Here is a 22798-nt window from a genome sequence, read left to right as displayed (position 1 = left end):
AGCTACCCATTGGTGCTGCCACCATTGTTTGTACATCAGTTCAAAAGATATCTTTTTGTGTGTTCCAGGTCATGCAAGACAAGATAATATGCCTTCCAAAGCGCGTCCAGCCTTGCCAGAACCAATCTAACAGTTCAAATGTGCTTAGCACAATGCCAGACACCACCCCCCTTCCCCCACCGAGGCCATCCACCCCTCCAGCTACAGTTGAAATGAAGGGACTCAAGACTGACTTGGACCTTCAGCAATACAGCTTTATAAATCAGGTGTGCTATGAACGGGCTCTGCACTGGTATGCCAAGTACTTCCCTTACCTTGTCCTTATACACACACTGGTCTTCATGCTGTGTAGTAACTTTTGGTTCAAATTCCCTGGATCCAGCTCCAAAATTGAACACTTCATTTCAATACTTGGGAAATGTTTTGATTCTCCCTGGACAACGAGAGCTTTATCTGAAGTGTCAGGGGAAGACTCTGAAGAGAAGGATAACAGGAAGAACAACATTAACAAGTCTAATACTACTCAGCCAAGCACTGAAGGCACTTTGGTCAAGACGCAGTCTTTAAAATCAATCCCTGAGAAGTTAGTTGTGGATAAGGGAACACCTGGGGCATTAGATAAAAAAGAAGGTGAACAGGCCAAAGCACTGTTTGAAAAGGTGAAGAAATTTCGACTGCATGTTGAGGAGGGTGATATACTCTATGTCATGTACGTTCGCCAGACTGTACTTAAGGTAATTAAATTCCTTATTATTATTGCTTACAACACAGCACTTGTCTCAGAAGTTAATTTTACAGTAGTCTGTAATGTTGATATTGAAGACATGACAGGATACAAGAACTTTTGCTGTAATCACACGATGGCACATCTGTTCTCTAAACTTTCTTACTGCTACCTGTGCTTTGTAAGCATCTATGGCCTGACATGCCTTTATACACTGTACTGGTTGTTCTACCGTTCCCTGAAGGAATATTCATTTGAGTACGTCCGGCAGGAGACGGGAATTGACGACATCCCCGATGTCAAGAACGACTTTGCCTTCATGCTTCATATGATCGATCAGTACGATCCTCTCTACTCCAAGCGCTTTGCTGTCTTCCTGTCCGAAGTCAGTGAAAATAAGCTGAAGCAGCTGAACCTAAACAATGAGTGGACTGCAGATAAACTGCGACAGAGGCTGCAGACAAACTCCCACAGCCATTTGGAGCTGCAGCTTTTCATGCTTTCTGGACTACCAGACACAGTGTTTGAAATTACTGAGCTGCAGTCTTTAAAACTTGAAATAATTAATAATGTAATGATACCAGCAACCATTGCACAGTTGGACAATCTCCAGGAGCTCTCATTGCACCAGTGCTCTGTGAAGATCCACAGTGCTGCCTTGGCTTTTCTGAAGGAGAATCTCAAGATCTTGAGCGTCAAGTTTGATGACATCAGAGAACTTCCACATTGGATGTATGGCCTCAGAAATTTGGAAGAACTCTATTTAATTGGTTCCCTAAGTCATGATATTTCTAAAAACATTACACTGGAGTCTTTTCGGGAACTTAAAAGCCTGAAAGTTCTACACATAAAAAGTAATTTGTCCAAAATCCCACAATCTGCAGTTGATGTTTCAAGTCACCTGCAGAAATTGTGTATCCATAATGATGGCTCTAAGTTAGTGATGCTCAACAACCTGAAGAAAATGGTCAACCTGACACAGCTGGAATTGGTTCATTGTGATTTAGAGCGCATACCTCATGCAGTCTTCAGCCTTCTCAGTCTTCAGGAATTGGATCTAAAGGAAAACAACCTCAAATCCATTGAAGAAATAGTAAGTTTTCAACATCTGCGAAAGCTGACCATTCTAAAGCTGTGGTACAACAGTATAACGTACATCCCAGAGCACATAAAGAAACTCACCAGTCTGGAGCGGCTTTCCTTCAGCCATAACAAAATAGAGGTTCTTCCGTCCCACCTGTTCCTATGCAACAAAATCAGATACTTGGATTTGTCTTACAATGACATTCGCTTTATCCCACCTGAAATAGGAGTTCTTCAGAGTTTACAGTACTTTTCCATTACTTGCAACAAAGTGGAGAGTGTGCCAGACGAACTGTACTTTTGCAAAAAACTTAAGACTCTGAAAATTGGGAAAAATAACTTGTCAGTCCTTTCACCTAAAATTGGTAATTTGACATTGCTCTCCTACTTGGATATTAAAGGCAATCACTTTGAAATCCTCCCGCCTGAGCTCGGTGAGTGTAGAGCTCTGAAGAGGACTGGTTTCACTGTAGAGGACAACTTGTTTGAAACTTTGCCTTCTGATGTCAGGGAGCAAATGAAAGCTGAATAACTTCTTCTTGCTCAGTTTTACAGAAATAACACTTCTACCAAAAACGCTCTAGAGAATGCATACTCTGATTATGCATTTAATTTGTCGTTATTTTTTTCTTTTTCAAATCCTTTCTGTACAAACAAATTTGGAGTAAGGAGTATGTATATTTTTAAATAAAATTTTCTCATATTTTTTCACTGTTTTAAGATATTTTTAGTTTGTTTGCCCTGAGAGCAAGGGCATCTGTAACTTAATTTTTACTGGTAAAAGTAAATGATTTTGTCTGTTTTTCTTTCCATTTCCTAATCCCACCAGGGAAACTGTGTTTAAGATGTATGCTTTGGGTTGTGTAGTTTGTAAGAGATTATTATATCGTCTTCCTAGTTATTGTTAATCCCTTAGGACATGGTCTTCAACAGGTGGTGCTGCAGGTGTTGAATGCCTTTGTTTCCTCTTTTCTTCAGTGGCAGTAGAAGGTGTTCAACATCTAACAAGATCAAACCTAGGCTGACAATCCCTTTTTACTTACAACAGGGTTTTCTCAGATGGTCAAAGCAAGTGGAAAAGGTTCTTTATGTATTTTAACAGGTGAGAGGGAGCATGCAGAACTCCTTCAGGGCCTGTTGGCCATTCACACAGTGCACTGAGCAGGAGGCACTCACTGTGATTTCCTCTTTGGTGCAGGAAGAGTAAGGTCATAGTTCACAGTGGAATCGGGACCAAAGTGACTCATGTAAGGGTTTTCCTAACAGTGCAAAGGGATGTGGCTGCCCATTTCCTACTAACTTGAGTGGAACGGGTGCAATGAACTCACTATCTTGGAAGTGTCAACTCAGCAAGATGAAATGCTGTCTTGAAAAACCCCATCCTCCCTTAAACACCAGTGCTGCAAGAGAGAAGGTGCCCTCTGCCCCCTCAGCCCACTTCCCCCCAAATTGCTTGGCACCTTCTGGGAATGGGATCCAGAAATAGTGCAATCAAAGCTTCTGACAGGGAAATAGCCCCTAATATGCTCCTTGATTTAGCCTGGGTAGCATAAAACCAAGCTCAGCACAGGAACATTTGCAGATTTGCAAAAATGAGATTAAATGAATACATTAATTTCTCACAAGTCTCAGCCTACCCAGCATATCCAAGGACAGTGTTGAAGGCTATGTTTTCATCTCCCTAAGAGTAACTAAATTGGAAATTGTACAGTTGGAAGTTTGCTTTGTAAAATAATGTAATCTCCGATGTTGGGAACTTTATCCTCTGAAGCCATGTTCAGCTGTTTATTTAATCCAGCCATTTGATTTCTTTTAGTCAGGTTTTAAAGAGCTGTGCTGCTCACAAGCTAATTTAAGCTAATCAAAAGTAGTAAAATATTTTGCTGGGAGGAGATCTCTGCATCGTATCCAACAACACATGTTTGAGTCAGATGCAGGCACTCAATAAATGTTTTGCAAGAATATCTGGGAATAAGTCCTTATTTCACTAGGAGGCAATGCTGTTCATAAATTGCAGAGGTTAAATTGCAGCTTGTTCAAATTTATGTAAAATATTTGACAGTTGTCAGATTGGTTGCTCTTAAATGTTTTCTAACTGCCATTGTGTGTCTTGAGCTACAGTTAGTCTGAGATCTTGAGCTTGGTACAAAAGCATACAGTTGGTTTAAGAGTATCACTTACAAAGGTGGGGAGACAAACTACAATGAGACCTTCCTCATTAATCCAGGGTGTGCTATGCAATTTGGTGTGAGCTTGCCACAGTACCAGGTCAGACTTATTTTTTGCGCTTGGCTGTGTTCTGGAGAAGATCCAGATTAATCAAAAATGGGTCAGGCGTGAAGGAATCAAATCAAGCTTTTTAAAAGGGGTTTGATTTAGTTCTATTTAAGACTTGTAATTGATGTAGCTATTGTAAGAGCTACCCTTACTTGTGTGTGGAATGCACTTACTGGAACAGTTTGGCAGTATATATATTCTAAATATATTTCACTATGATGTTATTTGAGGAAGAGAAACATTTCATTGGTCATATTAACCTAATTATGTAAACCAAAGTGCTGTTGTCCCTGATGAATGTAAACTGTTTGAAATGTCCAGGTAATTGGTGGAGCTGTATAGTTCTCTTAGTTAGATTTTAAATACGGGATTACATTTAAAGTATTTTTAAAAGTCTTTATACTCCTTGATGTAGCATTTTAAACCCCTAATTTATTTTGTGTGTAATATTGTTTCATGTGTAGTTTGTGGTCTTGTTTCTGAATGGAAGTTATGCACATCTCATAACTGAAGGTTGGAGACATGTTCTATGCCATTTTTGTAAATACATCACTTAGGGGATGTGGGGTTTTCTTTGTAACTGATTATATTTATACCAGTGCAACCCCTCATGTGGACACAGTTACAGAGTATAAAGTGCCTTGTGCTGGCATATCTTTATTCACTGTGAAAGGAATAAACTATACCAGTCCAAGCACTTTGACACTAATAACTGTATCTTCTCCAAGGGTTTGGTCAGCTGAGACAACATCCTCAGTCTGACAGCTCACTGTCACCAAAAAGGGGCAGCTTCCTCCTCCTCCCATGCTCCCTGTTCCTGCCAACACCTTCCAGCTGCTTCTCATGTACCTTTACAGGTCTGGTGCTGGTCTGATCCCTCCACAGGATAAATGAGCTTTTTAAGCCAGCAGAAAACTATGCCAGTCTAAAAAAGGGACTCATTTTCCGCTGGATCAGCTCTCTAAAGGATTGGATGGGCACTGGGATGGGAGTAACAAGGGGACAGGACTCTCAGCTGAGGTCTGTACGAGAAGTCAGGGCAAGTCCCTTTGGAGATGTTGGGTCAGTTCATCATCTTGCCAAGCCATGTGCTTGGAGAACTGTGCTGTTTTATGTATAGTAGGGTGAGGCAGCTTGGCTTTTGTGAGTAGACAACCCTCAGGCTCACAGTGGATGATAAAATATCACATTACTGTTAATTTCGTAATGAAACAAACTCAGGTAGCTGCACTGTTGACTTTTCTAAACCTCTTACTGTCTGTTCTGGGGTGTATTTTCCAAACCCATGTTACAGTAACTTAGGAATGAGTCAGCTGAGGGAATATTGTTCCCTAATTGTCTATAACATCCAGGAAAATATGTAAAAGTGCCATATTTACTCAGTGAATCATGTACTGCTCATATGTATATTCACGTGCAATTCATACTAGACTTTCTGTGACCAATAGTATTTGACTTAGAGTGGATGGACATTTTGTGGACAATACTTCAGCATGGTTTATATATATACAAGGAGTTTCTATAACTACTTACATTAATCAGGTGCCTAACAAGTATGACAGTTCCAGAATTTAAGCAAGGCATTTTTCCATTATTGTTCAAAAATAATAAAAATCTTCCTTGGTAACAGAATTAGAGATGACAAAGATTGCATCAAAAATAAGAAGACAACCTTCATAGCACATTGAGCCTGACAAGCAAATCTACTTTGTGATCAAAATCTGGAGATGTTAATCTCCCCCTTTGTCAAAATTAGAATGGATATTTGTGTTGACCTCGTGCATCCAGCCAGCCCAACAACTTTTGCAAATTCTGATTGGAAAATGCCTGCTCCAAGTCTTATATCACTTTTCTGGCACGTCAGTAATTCATGTGCTTAAGTGGTGACAAGTCCTGCAGGAATGCCAAGAAAAAACTTTGAAATTTGACCAAATGGACAAACTTAATTCTGTAGCAAGAATCTTAATATCATAATAGACCTGCATAGTGTTACCTTGCAATATAGTACACCCAGAAAAAACAGAAATAAAATGCTCTTTTGTAATAATGACCATTGTCAGACTGCAATGTGATTATTTGTTTGGGAAGCACTTTGTTTCTGGGTTACCTAAAGATCAAACCATCTTTTGGGTTTGGTCCCTTGGGAGGGAAATCAAGAAAATATGCCTAAAAAAACATTGTTATCCTTGACAGGATTTACAGCTGCATGGTCTCCATTCCTGTGCACCTCCTTCCACTGCCTGACTCCAGCAGCCAGCAAAATGGCCAGGAAAAAAGCCATTCCTGCTGGAGCAACTCCCCCACTCTGGTTTCTGTGCTCTGCCAGGGCTTGGGGGTATTTTGGGAACCCTGCCAGCCCACAGCCAGGGGTGGGAGGGCTGCTTCCTCCCCCCTGTCACGTGCCTGTGCTGCCAGGGAGATGGTGCCGTCAGTCCTTGCATCTGACACACTCCCCTATAAATCTGAGGAGATTTGGACATTGCTCCAAAGGCAGTTGGGCTGCCTGCATTTGGTATAGGATGTTTTCCTCATTTCAGTTTTTTTAAGTTGTAAGGAATAATGTGTTTCAGTTTTGGTGTTTCATACCAAGACATCACTGTCCTGCCAAGATGGAGCAGGAATTACTTTCTCTCTGGTGCTTGTGGTCCCGGTGGAGGGAGGAGAGTGGCAAACACAGCAGCCTGAGTTGGCTTTGCCTTTGGGTGAGCCCTGGCAGGGGGCTGGCATGGGGACGTGCTGCCCCTGCAGTGGCACACAGGCAGAGGCTGGGAATGCTGCAGGAGTATGGACACAGGAGGGGTCTGACAAGAGGGTGAGGATGGGCCCCTCAGTGTTTTCCCTGCTGGGGCAGTGGCTGGGCAGGGCCCTGGGTGTCCCACCAGCAGGGCAGCTCAGCACAGCAGCTCTCTGCAGGCCCACCTCCACCCATGGATGCCTGGCACACCAGGCTCAGCTCCTGATTTCCCATCACTGTGCCCTTCTCTGTTACACTGGATGCAGAGCACCTGAGGGACAGATCTGGGCTGGACCTGCCCTGTTCCCACTGGGATTGAGAACTTTGGTGTGTCATAGGGGAACATGAGATTGGCAGACAAGCAGTGAATGGCAATGGCCCCAGAGCTTCCACATAAGGAAGCCCAGAGCAGCATGAGGACCTCACTCTGGTCCTCTGGCCCCAGGCACACGTTTAAAGGAGCTTGTGCTGGCAGGGAAGTTGTTTTTTAAAATACAATACTGTCAAAGAGTGAATTAAGATGCACCTAAAGCAGTGGGTCTGGGGACCACGTCCTGTGAAAGGTGGCAGTGGCATGGACACTGAGAATGGTCATGGCAAGATGGGACTTCCTTCCGAACCTCTCCCAATGGGCCAAATGGGACATGAGTGACCGTGTCTCTTTACAGTGCTGCAATTACATGAAAGGCAGACCTGTGCTACTTCAGACAACTGTAAGGTCCCTCTGGAACCTGACAGAGGTGGCAAGGGAATTCAGGACTTCCAGATGCACCAAGAGCCACAGAGCACCCAGAGATTTCAGCAAGCATTCCCTTTGTAGTGCATGTGTTGCTCCGGCCTGGTATCATATGCTGGAGCACAGACTAACTTGATTTGTTGTGCTTTTACATTGCTGGAGTAAGAGAGCTACTAAACTGTCTGTTAGAGGAGTTTTGTCACATGAATTTTATGAACTGTGGTAAATAAGTGTTGATGTTTTTCTGAATTAAAATTGAATTTAAATGTAACCCTTGTCTCTTGCCAGCTGGGGTCATGTGGCACTGTTGGACTGGCTTGTGGAGACTGCCTGCAGTTCTATTTATTTAGTAAAATATTTTGGCAAAGCTCTGGCATCCTGTTTCCTTGCTGTGAGCAGAGAGAAGAAAGTCGTTTAAGTAGCACAAAACTCCAGTACAGTCACAAGGTTATCCTTAGGATCAAGTTTTTGGCTATATCTAGGAGCTAGATGAGTTCAGAACAAGTTGCAAACAAAACCACAGAGCAAAATAATACCCTATTCAAAGAGTAGCTTTGGGAAACTGAAATGGAGGAGCAAATACAGGCAGGATTAGTGCTTGGGAGACTTGTGACCTCATTTACCCATTTGTCCCTCTCCCAAAGCACATGATCCTCTGCAATGCAGGGCTGGAGAGTGAGAGGGGCATCCTTACTGTGGTTGGATGCAAGACAGCTGGAAGCAGCAGAGCACTTCTCACCTATGTTTTGAAGGTGATGCTACCCATGAGGCAGTTGATTTACCCACATGACTGCAGCATCTCTGTGCTGGACGCACTGAGGAGAACTGACAGCCTCAAAGGGACAGAATTTATTTCCTTTAAATACAAGAAACCTATTGCTAAATCCTCACTGCAAGAGCTCAGTGCGCCACCAGTGTCATTCTGGAAACACTGACCCTTCTCACCATCACCCGCAACATGCCAGAGCCCACACTGTATCTGCATGGGGCAGGACATGGTAAATGAATCCCAGCACAGATGTGCTCCTACAGGGTGGCTACAGTGCTCCTTGGAAACACAGCCTAACCCTTGGGGGTGTCACCCCTGTGCCTTCAATGAGCTGAAAATTTCTACAAAGCCATGGGCCTGGACACATTTTTTTCAAACCAGAGAGCTTATCAGGGGCATGAATCAGTAGAAAAGACAAGAAAATAAACTTTCTGAGCTGATGGAAATGGCTTTGCAAGGCCTGGCACTTGCACAGATGAGGAGCAACCACGTGGCCCTGCCAGTTGAGGGCTGGATTGGCCAAGCAGGTAGGGCTGGTTGCTCCTGCCCCAGGAGCTTGGCATGGCCACCCCAATGAGCTGCCAAGCCCATGCTTTGCCTTTGCTGGCAAGTGTTTCTGCAGAGGTTGTGAAAATGGAGCGGCACTGCTTCCAAACTGCTGATAACATCCATTAGCAGAAACCAGCTGCACAAGGGCTCATCCCTGCCAGCACCAGCAGCCAGGCACTTTGAGCATCAATGATCCAGCTCTGCCACAGTACCTGTGTTGTTCACAGCTCCTCCAGAGCTCTGGGACTCTCTCCTCAGCACCATAACCCACACTCTCCTGTGAGCACCCAAGTACTTGTAGCTGTTTTCTTCAGAAAAATGAGGCTGGGACGTCGTGAGTCCAAATTGTGCATCAACAGGAGCTTAAGCTTGTACCTCCTGCAAGTGGAGCTTTGCCATAAATCTGGCAAAGCAAAAGATTTTTTGGTCGGAAACATGTGAAAAGGACCTGGAAAAAAAATCTAGTGCTTATCAAGTGTCTGAGGGGGGCAAATAAAACCTTGCATGCCTGAAAAAAGTGAGGTGGTGAAGCAGGGGGCTCCTGCATCTTGTGGGGTGTGATGATACCCAGGGGTGGGGAGGGGTGTGGGGTTCTGCTGGCCCTTATGCTCCACGGGCTCAAGAGTTAAGGTGCTTTACAAAAACAGGGGTGCAGCAGCAAGGCAAGAGTTTGTAAGAGAATGTTCTGTCCATGACAGAGTAAAGGCTTTTACAGTCTTCGCAGAGAGGGCTGCAGCCTGGGGAGAGAGGGACCAGTGAAAAGGTGTTTTGTTGAGACTTGGATTTTTCCTGGGCTTGTGTTGATGCCAGAAGGGCTGGGGCTCTCCCTTGGCAGGAATGGGGAAATGGAGGAAACAGATGTGTTGCCATGGCAATGCAGGGAGCAGCTGCCATGGGCACAAGCCTCCTTTTCTGCCGTGTTCCAGCCCACACTGAGAGCCCACATCAGGGACAGTCAGCCCTGCAGGCCCACAGCCACCCTCTGACCCCACTGACCCCGGGCAGCAGGGTGGGACAGGGTGACTGCAGCACCCACACCACCAGCCAGGCTCCCCTGCTGCCCACAGCACTGGGGTTGCCAGTAGGACACTTAGGGCTTTCATTAAAAATAAAAAACCCTTCGTTTACTTCAATGTCTTTTTTTTCCCTCAGCTTCATCGCCCCAGTTCCCCTTAGGTAGGCTTCAAGAGTCCTCATTCATAAGGGGGCAAGAGGTAAGTCAGACAGCTGTGGCCTGTTAAAGTCAGGCCTGTTCCTAATCTTTGATAATTGGCCCAGCTGCAACTCCTTAGGGGTAAGATTACTTTCTACATTATTTTCTTATATTCTATCCCCCTACAGTAGGACACAGAGACAATAAGACATGGAACATGCAAGTTTTGAGCAGACACATTTTTTGTCTTTAGCAGACACATATTTTGTATTTGTGTAACTTCCCCTTTTATAGCATCTTCTTCTCGCTGGTGTCCAGAAGATGCTATAAAAGAGTGGGGTGGCTGGGTGAGAAGGGAATTGGAGTTAGTTGGTGGCTTTGTGAAGAAGAAAGAGTCAGTGCTCTGAGGAGATGGCCGTGAGAAACACCAAGAATGTGTGAAACTTTTGAGACAAGAAGACAACAGTATGGAACCCCTGTGATAAGGTGACAACATCCTAGGTTTTTGTTTTTTTTTTTTTTTTTTTTCCCCCAGGAACAATATTTAGTGGGTCAGTAGATGACTGAAGTGGTGAGTTTCCCAAAACTGGTGTTCCCCTTGGGCCCCAAGGCTGGAGCATGGGGTGCCAAGTGTCCCTATGCATCCTCTCACCAGAGAGGGCAACAAGCTCTAGAACAGCAGAAATAAGGAAGTGTGGCAGAGGTGAGACATGTGGCATGTGGTGAGGCCAGTTCAGGTGCTCCCAGTGTCACTGACAGCTCTCCTCTCCATGCTGCAGGTGTGCTCAGCCCTGGCAGGAAGAGGTCCTGTCTGTCTTAGTATTTGGCCCAGGATATTTTAAACAGGGATTAGAGGAAAAGGAATAATCACTGGCTGAACTAATCAGTAGGCTCCAGGGGTAGGATGTTCAGAGGTACAATTAGGTCTCTCTGCCTCAGATCCCTCAGGTGGCACAGGCTGTTTCCTCTTCCTTCAGCTCCTTTCTGCGTCCTTTGGCTGGAGTTGGAAGGTGAACAGCACCAACTGTGTGATGCTCAATCCCAAGCAGCTGAAAGGAGGTGAGAAGTTCCGTACCCAAATTACTTACAGCAGATACCACCATCCCTGGGTGTTCAAGGGGGCTTGGTCCCAGTAGCTGAGTATAACCCTCTATACAGCACAGCTGAAAAATTTTTGCCAGGATTTTGATATGTGCTGAGACACTATCCAAACAAAAGTGAGCAATGTCTCCCCAAGTCAATAATTTATAATGTGTGTGTGGATGTTTTCCCTTGACAGCAATACATTTAAGCCTTAGCCTTATCTAAATCTCATTTAACCAGCTATCCAAGCAAAGTTTAAAAAGTAGCTGGAAACTGCATCTAAATCCATCCATTTGAGCTGTAGTTTCATCCAGTACTTGTTTAGAAGTTATGCCTGAGAGATCTGCCTAATGTAGGAGAGTATTTTCCTTATACATTGCCTGCCTGGACATTTTTCCATTGGAGATCACTCAGCTGCTGGGGATCTGTGATAATGATGATTTAGAAACAAGGCCAGCAAGGAATTCAGACAGAGTACAAACAAATGGCCCAAAGCTGCCTCCATGCCAAACGTATTTCCATTTTTCACACCCTTTTTCTCTACAGCATAGAAGGCCCATAACACTCCATAAGTACACATTTACAGTCACTTCAGGCCTCCAAGGGCATCCCTATAAAAACAGCTCCCATTATAAGAAAATGTTTCCAGTTTAGGGGTCTTTACAGTGAATTCCATTAATGTCATGCTTCTCTGAGTCCTGCAGCCCTCTTGGTAGGTTTTGATCCCATCTTTACTTGTGCCTTGGATGCTCCAGTTGCCTTCCATCATAGCAAAACTGGTTCCCTGTTTTTTTAGTTGCATGGTGTCCCCAAGCACTTTGCTTTCAGGCCTTTAATGTATTATTTGCCATGGATGCACAGATAATGCAATGGATACCAGATTTATTACATCTTACAGAGACACTGTGGATTTTTCCCATTGCAATCTTCATGAAGAAGTTTATTTATTCTGCAGAACTTCAAAGCGTTCAAATTTAAACATTTTGCTTTCCCTTTTATGGCTGTGAAAAAGAGAGGTGAGACCTCAGAATGTGAGCCTTTTCCTCAGTGTCACTGACAGGCAGCAGATACCAGAGGCCAGGGGAAACTGGAAATACACCAAACAAGATTTTATAAGGGTGCAGGGCAGGATCTGCAGTGAGGAGCTCACTGAGCAGTGCTGCTGGGGCAGGTAGCAGGAGCTGAGAGGCCTCAGCCCTCCCACAGTGCTGGCTTGTGTATCAGGGGCTGGGCTGTGTTCCCTCTCTGGATTGTGCCCCTTTTTGTGGTGAAAAAAAGTGAAATTCACTAGAGATGCTGTTGGGGACAGGTTTGGTGAAGTTGCTCTCTTTTCTTTGCTAATTAACTTGCTAAGCACATACTGAGCATGATGCCAGCTATTGCCCCAGGACAGGGGCTGTGTCTGCTCCCAAGTGGGGGCACCTGTGGTGACTCTCTGGCACCTCCATCCCCACCTATGGCATGGGGGAGCATTTAAAGGGGTTTGTCAAGCTGACAAGAGGTGATGTAAAATACTCTGAAATCCTCAGGTGAAATCCACTGATGAAATAACCTGTTATTGTTGTGCATCTCATCAGAGTTCCCTGAAAATTGTTCTGGCAGTTCCATGTGAGTAATGCAGGGGTGTTTGCAGCCAGCAGTGCTGGTAAGGGGGTTTTCCACTTTCCAGGTGGTGCTGGAAAGTGGAATGCTGATTTGCTTCTGGTGACAGTTACACATACAGCAGACAGTAATTATTCTGTGTTCCTCCCAGGGGTTTATAGCGGGATAAAGTCCTGGTCACTAAAAAAAGTAAAGCCAGGAGGTGACACTGCACTGCAGGAGACCTTGTCAGTGTAGGTCAAGGTCTTGCTTTGTCAGCAATCCATGAGTTTGGTTGGCTTGCCTTTGGACTTGTTCCTCTCCATCAGCCTCTGCTGCTGAACTCCTGTCTGTGTCCAGACATGGAGTGAGGGGCTGTGGCTGGGTCCCATGGGGTAGGAGGGCAGCAGCTGCTGGGGTCAGAGAAGGCAGGGCACAGCACTGAATGGGTTCCAAGGCAACAGGGTTATGTGGTTTTCTGGAGGCATGGAGCCCAGGTCCTGCCCCTTAGGGTGTCCCTGCCTGGCTGTGGGTATCACAGCATCCCCAGCCCTGGGGTGGGCACCAGAAAGGGCTACAGGGACCCAGCTGCAAATGGCAGTGCTGAAAGCCTGGATAGAAGAGGAAGGAAGTTTTCCAGCTGTCTTGGTTTCTGTTCTTTCTTCAGAATTAAAATCTGGTGGGTATCTAGGAGAAGGTTTTGTCCTTGACATTGGTCCTCTTAAAATCCTTCTCTTTCCCCCCATCTTTGCCCTAAAAGATTTGTTGTTCCCTTTCCTGTTTCCCAAAGCTTTTCCCTTTCTTTTTTTCCCTATCACTGAGGGGGGAAAAAAAAAGCTCCTAAACGCAAACCGACAACAACAAATTCAATAACTCAGACTTACAGGAAAAGCTTTTCTATTTTTGAACTTCCTCTGCCTAACTTTTTTTCTGACTCCTTCAGTACCCAGTGTCTCCTGCCACCCACCTCTGGGCTTGGGCACATGCACAGGCAAAGCTGGAGTGGTGCAGAGTGGGAGCCTGCAGGGACCCTCCTGGGGCACCCTGACCTTGCTGCCCCATGGAGTGGTCAAAGTTCTTCCCTTAGGAAGTGGGGAAAGGGGGGAGTTGGCTGTTTTTAAAAAGCAAAGGAATTACTTTGCCTAGTCAGGAAATTCTCATACAAGCAGGGTACACAAGCAGGAGCTCAAATCCTCACCAAATCAGATTACCCAAAAAACTGTGCCATAAAAGCAACCTGATATCACATCACCTTAATGGGAGTGCTGTATTCCCAGGCTGGTAACAGAAAAAATGAGCAACTAACAAGTAAAATAAGGAAATACTGTACTTCTCTAAGTGCTTACCTACATGGCTCTTTTTCCTGATTTGGATCCTATTTTCTGCAAAACCAGTTTTTTAGGCAGGATTATCATGGCTCATTCAGTGAATGCCTCACTCCAGTTTGCTTTCTGCAGCTTTTTTGCACTTGGATCCTCTGTTAATAAACAGCCTCTACTGTTTACCTCCCTGGGGGACTGTGAGAGAGCCTGCAGTCAAAGGGGATTGAAAACATCATCTTTCCTCTGCTATTGAGCTGAAAAGAAAAGCCTTCTGCAATGCCTACGCGACACAGTGTTTATAGGAATCTCAGCTCAGATGAGGCCAGGAATAGCACAGGGATGAGATTATACATAGGGGGACCAGGGACACAGGTGGCTGCTGGAGGAGGGGTTAGCCAGAGGGATGGCTTCTCCTCCAAAGTATCATGCAACTCCTCCTTCATGCACAGAGAGGGAGAAATCTTTCTCAGCTGTCACAAGTGACTCATGTAGAAGGAAGAAGGTGGATCTAAAAACCAAACTACAAATCAGGACTAAAGATCCATACCTTCCTCCTCTGTTATTATGCAGAAGAACATCAGAATTGAAAGGCAGATTTCTTTTTCTGAAAAAAGTTGCAAACAACTGGAGGGCTTCAAGTGCCTGATCTATTTATAATAAAACCAGTGGGAAACTTAATTTGCTTATTTTCCTAACACTTAATAAAATAGCTGGCAAACAGTAGTGATAAACCGCTTATGTTAAAAAATTTGTGGTTTCACTTCTTCAAGAAGCCTGTGCCTGTAGACTCTGCTCACCATCAAGGGAGACTGGAAATTTGGAGAATTGAAATATAAACACATAAGCTAAAACTCTGTGAACAAATATTTCATTAGTTATTTCTTGGCATTAAAAGCCAATACCTCCAGTTCTTCCAAGATAACTTCATATCACTTTAACAAAGATTCAAAGAAATAAAAAAGGGAGAGGTCTTTAAAAGTGTAAATCCTCTTCCACTGCAGTCAGCTAAGCTGCTGCCAGTGGAGCCATTCACTGTGGGAATTTCTATGAGGAAGCCCTGAAACAAGCTGAAACTACTTGGTGAAGGTGACATTTTTGATGAATAGCTACACTCACAGAAGCCTACAAACCATTTCGCAGTGCTTTTGAACAAGGCTGGGAAGAGGAGGATGCAGAGAATGTGTGGGTGGCATGCTCCTCTTTACAGCTATTTTCCAAATTCTTCCCCAATAATATTTTTTAGAAGTGCAGTTGAGGCTGTCTGAGGGGTCCAGGAAGGCTGGTGGCCAGGCAGTGCAGGCCAGGGCTTTGCTTTGGAGGCAGCAGGCAGGCAGTGGGATGGATGCCATTACTTGCCTGGCTTTGGCAGCCCTGGGCTCCTCTCCAGGCAGCACAGGGGCAACACTAAGGCAGTGAAAAGTGCATGTAAAACTGAGACTGAGAAGTCTCAAGGATGGACAGGTAAGCCTGCTGGGGAGGTGAAGGGAGACTGGTTGTGTGTCTGGGTTTTTGGTTATTTTTTTCTGTTGCTCATGTGCTGTGCTCCCTTAGGATGGTCTTTTTGCTGAACTCTTTCAACCATCGGTTCCCACAGTATTCAACATTTTTCTAATGTAAATTAGCTCCTTCTCAAAGTCTCCCTTGAATTGCACAATACTTAGGAAGTTGAGAGAGACAGCAATGCTCTGAGGGCAGGGAATTTTCAAAACCCCTATATAAGTAGCTGATTATAAAATCCTTGCAAGTTATTTGTCTATGTTCTCATTTTACTCATTCACCTGACATTTGCCCACACTCTCTATTGGTGCAGCAGCAGCTGGAAGAGGCATCTGGTTTGTGTCAGCCTTTATCTGCCTTTTTTCTTCCTACTGTGCCTCATTATGTATGCTCAATAATTCAATTCAGATTTGAAAGGAAATACATAAGAAATTAACTGGCAAGACAGCAGCAGCTACAGGAACTCCATGGGAGAAGAAATCTATGAACTAATGGACTTAGTGGCAATGTAATACCTAGACATGGCTGCAAATTGCTTCAGCACGTGTGAGTCTGAAAACAAAGAGAGGATCCAAGAAAATGGAAAAGAGTCAGAGGAAAAATATCTGTGGAGTGGCATTTTTCTTGCTCCTCTCAAGGCTGTAGATGCACTCAGAACACAGTAAGGCACCTTGCAGAGCAGGCACAGGCAGGATAATACAGTGGGCAAAATCCTCAGTAGTGCAGTGGTAAAGTACATCACACTTGCTCACAGTGCCATGGGAGCTGCCACCAGGACTCAGGGCATGGTGGCAGCAATGTCCCAAATCCCTGGGAGCACCTGAGGCTGCATTATGGGTGCCTGCATTCCCCACCTGTCTGTCCTCTGGAGCAGGAATATGGCTGTGAGAAGTTTGCCATGGCTGTCCTTCACTTGGCACCTGTGGGACAGTTGGGTCTGAGTAATTACACACTTTGTGCAGCCTTACTACAGATATAGAGACAGCTCCAGAAAAGCACTCAGCTAATTACAGATTTCAGTGGTTGATGGCAGGATTAAAACTGAGACACTTCCCTTAGAAGGCCTGTGATGGCCCCCAGCTTCCAAGAGTCCACCCCAGCCCTGGGGCACTGTGGGACTGGGGACATTGCACATGTTATGTTATAGCTGAGGGTTCCCACTGCCTTTCTTTTTTTTTTTTTTTTTTTTTTTTTGGGGGGGGGGGTATTTTGGTTTTGAGTCAAGTGACATAAATATTCCTTAGCACTGGGGAGCTACATTTATTTTTATAAGACTGAACTTGTCTCACCTCAGTGTTCAGGGCAGTTTCATAAGAGAACTGTGCTCACACAGACCTCCTGCCTCTTGCTGGTAGCTGCTTCGATCAGCTGGGTCTCCCAGCCTACCCTCAGGCCAGGAAAGGGACTGGGAAAACGCCACAGAGGGATGCTGGGCACAGCACGAGTGACAACAGCCAGCACACAGAAGACTAGTTTAGAGTTACAGGCTCTGTGCTGCAGCTCTGCCCATAATGGGGGAGTGTTTCAGCTGTGAGAAACGCTGCTCTCTTCAATCAGAGTTTGCATTTGGACAAAATGGAAAAACAGGTACCCACAGGCTATTGGGATGTAGTTCCAGTGCCCAGAACTACTGTAGAAAATGCTGTCAGCATGAGGTAAAGAGACTCCTTAAAGAACATGGCTGAAATAGCCCTAGATCAGCAATTCCTACAGTAACCCTGTGCTGTAAGGCCACTATGAATTTTTCTTTTTATCTTGCTGATTACAATAGCGACAGCAAAGTTTTTCTTGCTGTGTTGTATTTGTTTTGCTTTCTTAGGAAATTAAAAAAAAAAAAAAGATGGACCAGTGTTCTGCAGGCACTGTGGGACTAAGTGTGTCCTTGTCCACAAAATGAAATCTCTTCTGGCTTTTTTTCTAGTCCCTTTTCCTGGGGCACTTGCCCAGCTCAACTGGTCAAGTCCAGCGTGATGAACTCCATTCTATGTGACAGACTTGCCAGGAGGTGAGGCACCGGGGGCTACGCATGGGGAAATTTCTTTCCTGAGCAAGTCTTCCTGACTGAAGTATACTGAAACAGGAGTCCTGGCATGGAAGCCATGGTGGCATGAGGATCACAGCTCCTGGGAACCAGCTGGCCCTCAGAGCTGGGCTGTAGAGCCACCATCCCCAGAGCCCACAGGGTATTTCCATGGTGTCAGCATGGTCCAGGACAGCCCTGCCATTCCCTCCTCTCCCTGCAGGTTTGGGACAAGTGTCTGGGGGGAACAGTAAGTACAGAGGCAACTGGGGCTCAGCCAGAGGCTGTTTAATTGACCCAAGTGTCTCAGGCAATCCCAGAACATACCAGTTGCTTTGTCTCACACTGGAACCAGAGTACAGGAAACCACAGAAGTTTTAGATCTCTACCACCATCCTCATCCTTTCCATTCACCCCTTTTACTGGGTTTGCTGATGGTACAGCAAAGGGGTTGCTGGCATTGTCGGCACTGTGCAGTTATCTACTGAAAAATTAGGTCAAATGCTTTGAATGTGGTTATAGAACAGAGGTCAGGCACATCTTACAGTGTCTATTCAGAGAGAAGGATATTTTGATTCCAATCATCAATACAGGGATACAGATAGTACAGCAGGAGCAGAACAGTCCATAAGTCTTTCAACAATAGGAAAAGGAATTTAAAACAGACTCATTGGAATGTAACTTGAAAAACAGGTGAGTAGAGAAAAAGAGAAAACAATTGCAAACAATTTCAGGTTTGTGGTTCTTTAAAAATTATAATGGTTTAGGTATGTGATGAGCAGCTGCTTCCTCTGAAAAGCAGGCAAAATATTAAATCAAAGAAAAAGGAGAATGTATGTACATATGTATGCACTTTGAAAGCTTCCTGTTGAATTATGAATACCTTCAAATCATAAAATATAGAGCCTGTCAGGGTTTCCATAGAGGTTTGAACATGCAGTTTCACTTGTTCACAGTGCAGTCTCTGTGTGCTATCACATTAAAACCAGAGAGAAGCAAGAAAGACACAGAATCATCTTGTAGGTAAAATATAAAAAACCAAAAAAGCCTACAAACCTGATTGACGGACTGAGTAATTATTAATGGGAAATTCAGAGAGAAGAGGCATGAGGAATAAATTTCTCTAGGAATTGGCTTTTATCACACAAAAGTAAATAGATTAACTGCAAGAGGTGAAGTGCTTCCTTCCCTTGGAAAAGTGGGGAGGTTAAAAATGCAAAGATTCACCTGTAGCAGCCAGCAGCTGCACCAGTGCAGCAGAGATGCTACAATGGGACACTGCTCTTGTGCTGACAGAGGCAGGAGCTTGCACAGCCCTCCATGGGCACCACCAGTGTGAGGACTACTGGGAATACCCAAGGCTGTCATGGGGTGGAGGGCACGACCCTGAGAACAGTACCTCAGGGGCTGACAAAGCACTCAGAAGCTGTGGGTTTGGCTGTAGCCCTTCCAGTGCTCCCTGCACACCATGTGCCCAGGATACCTGGAGAAAGGATGTGCCAGGGTGGGCTTTCACAGCCGTGGAACTGGGGAGATCTATGGAATGAAACACCGGGGCCTTGCAAGCGGCTGTGGAGCCACAGGCAGGAGGGCAAGCAGGGCTGAGGGTGCCACGACACCGGCAGAGGTTGGAGCTCCGGCACCCCGCGCCCAGCCCCCGGGCAGCCCGCCCTGGGCATGGCCTGGTGCGGCCCCGGTGTGCCCCAGGGGTAACGCTGCTCTGCTCAGTCACAGCACATCCATGAACTGAGAAATCCTTGCAACTTCTCTTCATTCCTAATTTTGTTGTTTGGTTTGTTTTTTTTTTTTTTTTTTGTTGTTGTTGTTGGTTTTGGTGGGGTTTCCCGTCCATGCCTTTGCTTTTCCTTCTCTTTCTGCTATTCTTTTTTAATATTCCAGTGTGTAATGCTTTCCTGGCCAAAAATGTCAATAAGAAAGGAAAGAGAAGTTTAAAACCTGCCACCATTCTGAAGTTCATTAATTCATAGTGTGGGTGTAAACAGACTCAGCTTTAACAACATGGCACACATTCTCCCGTGGCTGCCTCTCTTACTGGTCATGGAAACAGGACAATATTGGCTTTTTCCAGAGCGTCATCATGAATCCTTGTGAGTAGCAATGACGGGCCCGGAGTGCAGTGCCAAGGTGATCTCTAAGGGTAAAGCCTTGCGTGCTCTCCGAGAGAGGAGCGGCACTCTGCCCTGCGGCCATGGCCGGCTGCTGCCCGCGGGCGGTGCAGGCCCGGCCCTGGGGCAGCCGCGGGCCAGCAGGGCCGTGTCCGGGCCGGGTGCGGGGCGGGCTGGCCGGGGCTGGGCGCGGGGTGCCGGAGCTCCAGCACGGCCCTGTCCCCGTGCCGCTGTCCTCGCACGGCTCCCGGGTGCCTCCTGCCGGCGGGCGGCTCCAGGCCCCGACCGCGGGCGGCAGCCCCGCGATAGAGCTGCTGCTAATGCGGGTCATGTCCCGCAGTGGGACCCGGGGTGAGCGGGGCTGAGGTGCGGGCCCTTGGGGCTGTGCGGGGTCCAGGGTGAGCGGGGCCCGGGGTTGTGCGGGGCTGAGGCGCGGGGCCGGGCAGCGGCCCGCCGTGGCACCTGCTGTGGGGGCCAGGTAGCGCCAGGGTCTAAAGGCCATTTGCCGGCGTTTCGGGACGCTCTGCCCGCCGCCCTGTGATGGGATTTCGGCCAGATTGCGAGCCCTTCCAGCGGCAATTCTTGCTGCCTGAGCACCCGGCCCGCTAGACAAAGGGACACATTTGTGCAGACACCTTCCCAGAGGCTCAGCAGCCGCTGTGCAGCGCTCACTGGGGTGGTGTGAGCAGAGCACTCATTCCGGTCAGAGAACAGCAGAACAGCTCTAGCTTGAGCAGAGTTTACTTCCCTGGCGTGACCATCTTCGAAGTATCTTTGCAGTAATAAAAAGGAAACATTTTTCCTTTGCAGTTTTTACTTACTCTACTCATGCTGCAAGAGTGACCTAACAAAAAAAAAAAAAAAAAAAAAAAAAAAAAAAAAAAAAAAAAACCCACAAACAAACAAACAACAACAAAAAAAAAGTGTTTCTTAGTGCTAGATATAGATATACTTTTATAACAAGTACTGGAAGATAGCAGTAACAGGCTTCAGTCATCTCTGATAGATTTTGGAGCATGACAGAAAGTCTGTTACTGTTCTCTTTGTTCTTCTAAATAAGTTATTCATAGCCAAGGCTCCCACAGCAGGTCCTGAGCCCACTGAGGCCAGGCTGCTCCTTGTGGTGGTGGCCAGCCCCAGATGTTGTGCTACCATGAGGCCATGGCTGCATTGTTTAATAATTTTTCTTTTGTTTTCCTTTGCAGAACTGTTAAAACCAGCAGACATTCAGGCAAGCAGATCAAGACTGGGAATGCTAGATGTTGCACACTCAAAACCATATCAGAAAAGCATTTGAGCAAAGCCCTCAAACCTAAGGAACAGCCTACTAACACAGGTGATAGATGATGAAGGATGGGCTGCAGGAACTGGAGCTTGCTGGCAATCCGGGAAGAGCCAAGGGTGTCTGGCTGATGAGCTCTTTGCCTCTTGGGTGCTGCAGGGGGTGGCCTCCCTTCTTCCCCATTTTATGCAAGGGAAGGTGGGAAGCTGGGTAAGGATCCAAGAGGGGGAAGAAACATGTTCGTGGGCATCCTCCAAAGACAGATTTAATTTTCTTTGAAGAGCTGTGCTCCCTTTTCTGTTAAGACATATGGAAATTGAGTGTATTGTTGCCTACAGTCATGTGGATGTTGTTTTTTCTGTTGTGACTAAGGATTCAATACTGTGTAGCACCATGTAATGTGGTCTGATAGGGCATCTTCAGTTTGCCACTGTAGACAAGTTTCTTTGATTGCTTTGTGACTAGTGCAATTGGAAACATATTCCAAACACAATGATGGGAAGAAAGGGAGGCCTGTATTTCCCTTCAGTGCTCTCCACGTGATCTCTCTGGATCATGTACCCATGCAGTTTTCTGTGGTTCTTTTGCACACCCCAAGTGAAGTAAAAGAAGCTTTCTTGACCTAAAAGGAGCTATTCTTTCAAAGCATGGGGTTTTCCAGGTTTGTAATAAAACTATTATTGTGTTTCATAAAGGTAGAGCTTCTGCAAGTGCAGTTCATAAACAGTGTCATGGGATGTTTTCAGAGCAACTCAAGGTCTGTTCAATTTCCACAGAGATCATTAAAGTCTTGCTATTGACAATATCCTGCTTTACCTTGAGTTCTTATTCCAGCAGAAGTGAGGTCTCTCATGGTCCTGTGTCATGTCTGCAAGCACTTCTGGCTGCTGACCCATGTCCTTCATGAAGCTGTGCCAGGCACTAATTTACCAGAGATGCAGTAAAATGCTGCATCCTACCTTCAAATTCCTAGAGACAGAAAATGAATTCATAAGCTTTGGTCTGCAGGTGTCAACACACAATTGTGTCTGTACAGGTGGGAGAGTTCAGTCCTCTCCTTTGGCTGCATTCAGGGTTTTCAAAGACCTCTATCAGCATTTTTCAAGCCCGTACACACGTGAATTGGAACAGTAAGAAAACATCCACAAAACTCAAGTGAATGGACTGGGAAAAATCTTGAAAAAGTGAAGTGATGATCCAGCAACTCTGTGTGTCTGATCCATTCTTACTTTTCTATGTTCCAATTCTTGTACCACATTGAGCAAAGACACTGCTGTGGTGTCCAAACAAGGAGAGATCTGGCAGGTTGGATCCCAGAGGCGCATGTACCACTCCCCTGTAATACCTACTGCACTTCAAAGGCAGGTTTTGTATTAGTTTTGAGACAAACTGCAAACTCCAATCCAGCCATGGACTTGCTATAGAGAACACAACAAGCTTATCCACGGGTATAGTGACTTGCCTATTTTCCAAATAATCCAGCTCTAGGAAAGGAAAATTCAAGGGTCTTACATTAATGTGAGCTCAGTGATCTGGGAATTTGGTGTAGGTAGTGGCTCTGCTGATTGAGTTGAGTTGAAAGACCATCTCTCCTCTGCTTCTCCTGTTTTTTCCAAGCCCAAAAGGAGGAGGTAAGGACACAGCCTGACTGCAAAAAGGGGAGGAGAGCAGCCTCCTTTGCTTGTGTCTCCAACAGCCTGGACACCAGCAGTGTGGAGCTCACCTTGTCCTTCCCCCTGGCAAACCAAGCCACTATTTCTGAGACACATTCTGCTCACCTAGATTTAGGAAATCCACACAGGAGTAAGTGACACAAAAAGAGTGAAATCAGCTACCTCCAGCCCCAGTTTCACCAGCTGGGA

At 45.6% G+C, this 22798-nt stretch overlaps 1 protein-coding gene across 2 annotated transcripts in view; it reads left to right on the top strand.

The window, feature by feature from the left end:
* LRRC8C (leucine rich repeat containing 8 VRAC subunit C) overlaps positions 1–21045 on the top strand; it is a 38361-nt gene extending 17316 nt beyond the window's left edge. The window contains exons 3-4 of one of the 2 annotated variants that reach the window (XM_058808436.1): positions 69–2241; positions 20860–21045. In XM_058808436.1, the coding sequence (XP_058664419.1) occupies positions 69–2241; positions 20860–20951 (2265 nt within the window). In that variant the 3' untranslated portion in view covers positions 20952–21045. Of the gene's footprint in view, positions 1–68; positions 6114–20859 lie in introns of those variants that run through there. The other variant, XM_058808435.1, reaches the window with a different exon arrangement.
* The last annotated feature ends 1753 nt before the right edge of the window (positions 21046–22798 follow it).

Source organism: Ammospiza caudacuta, chromosome 7 (assembly GCF_027887145.1).
Source record: "Ammospiza caudacuta isolate bAmmCau1 chromosome 7, bAmmCau1.pri, whole genome shotgun sequence".
Taxonomy (NCBI): Eukaryota; Metazoa; Chordata; class Aves; order Passeriformes; family Passerellidae; genus Ammospiza; species Ammospiza caudacuta.
Note: the sequence above shows the minus strand (reverse complement) of the source record. Positions and strands in the feature narration are given on the sequence as shown.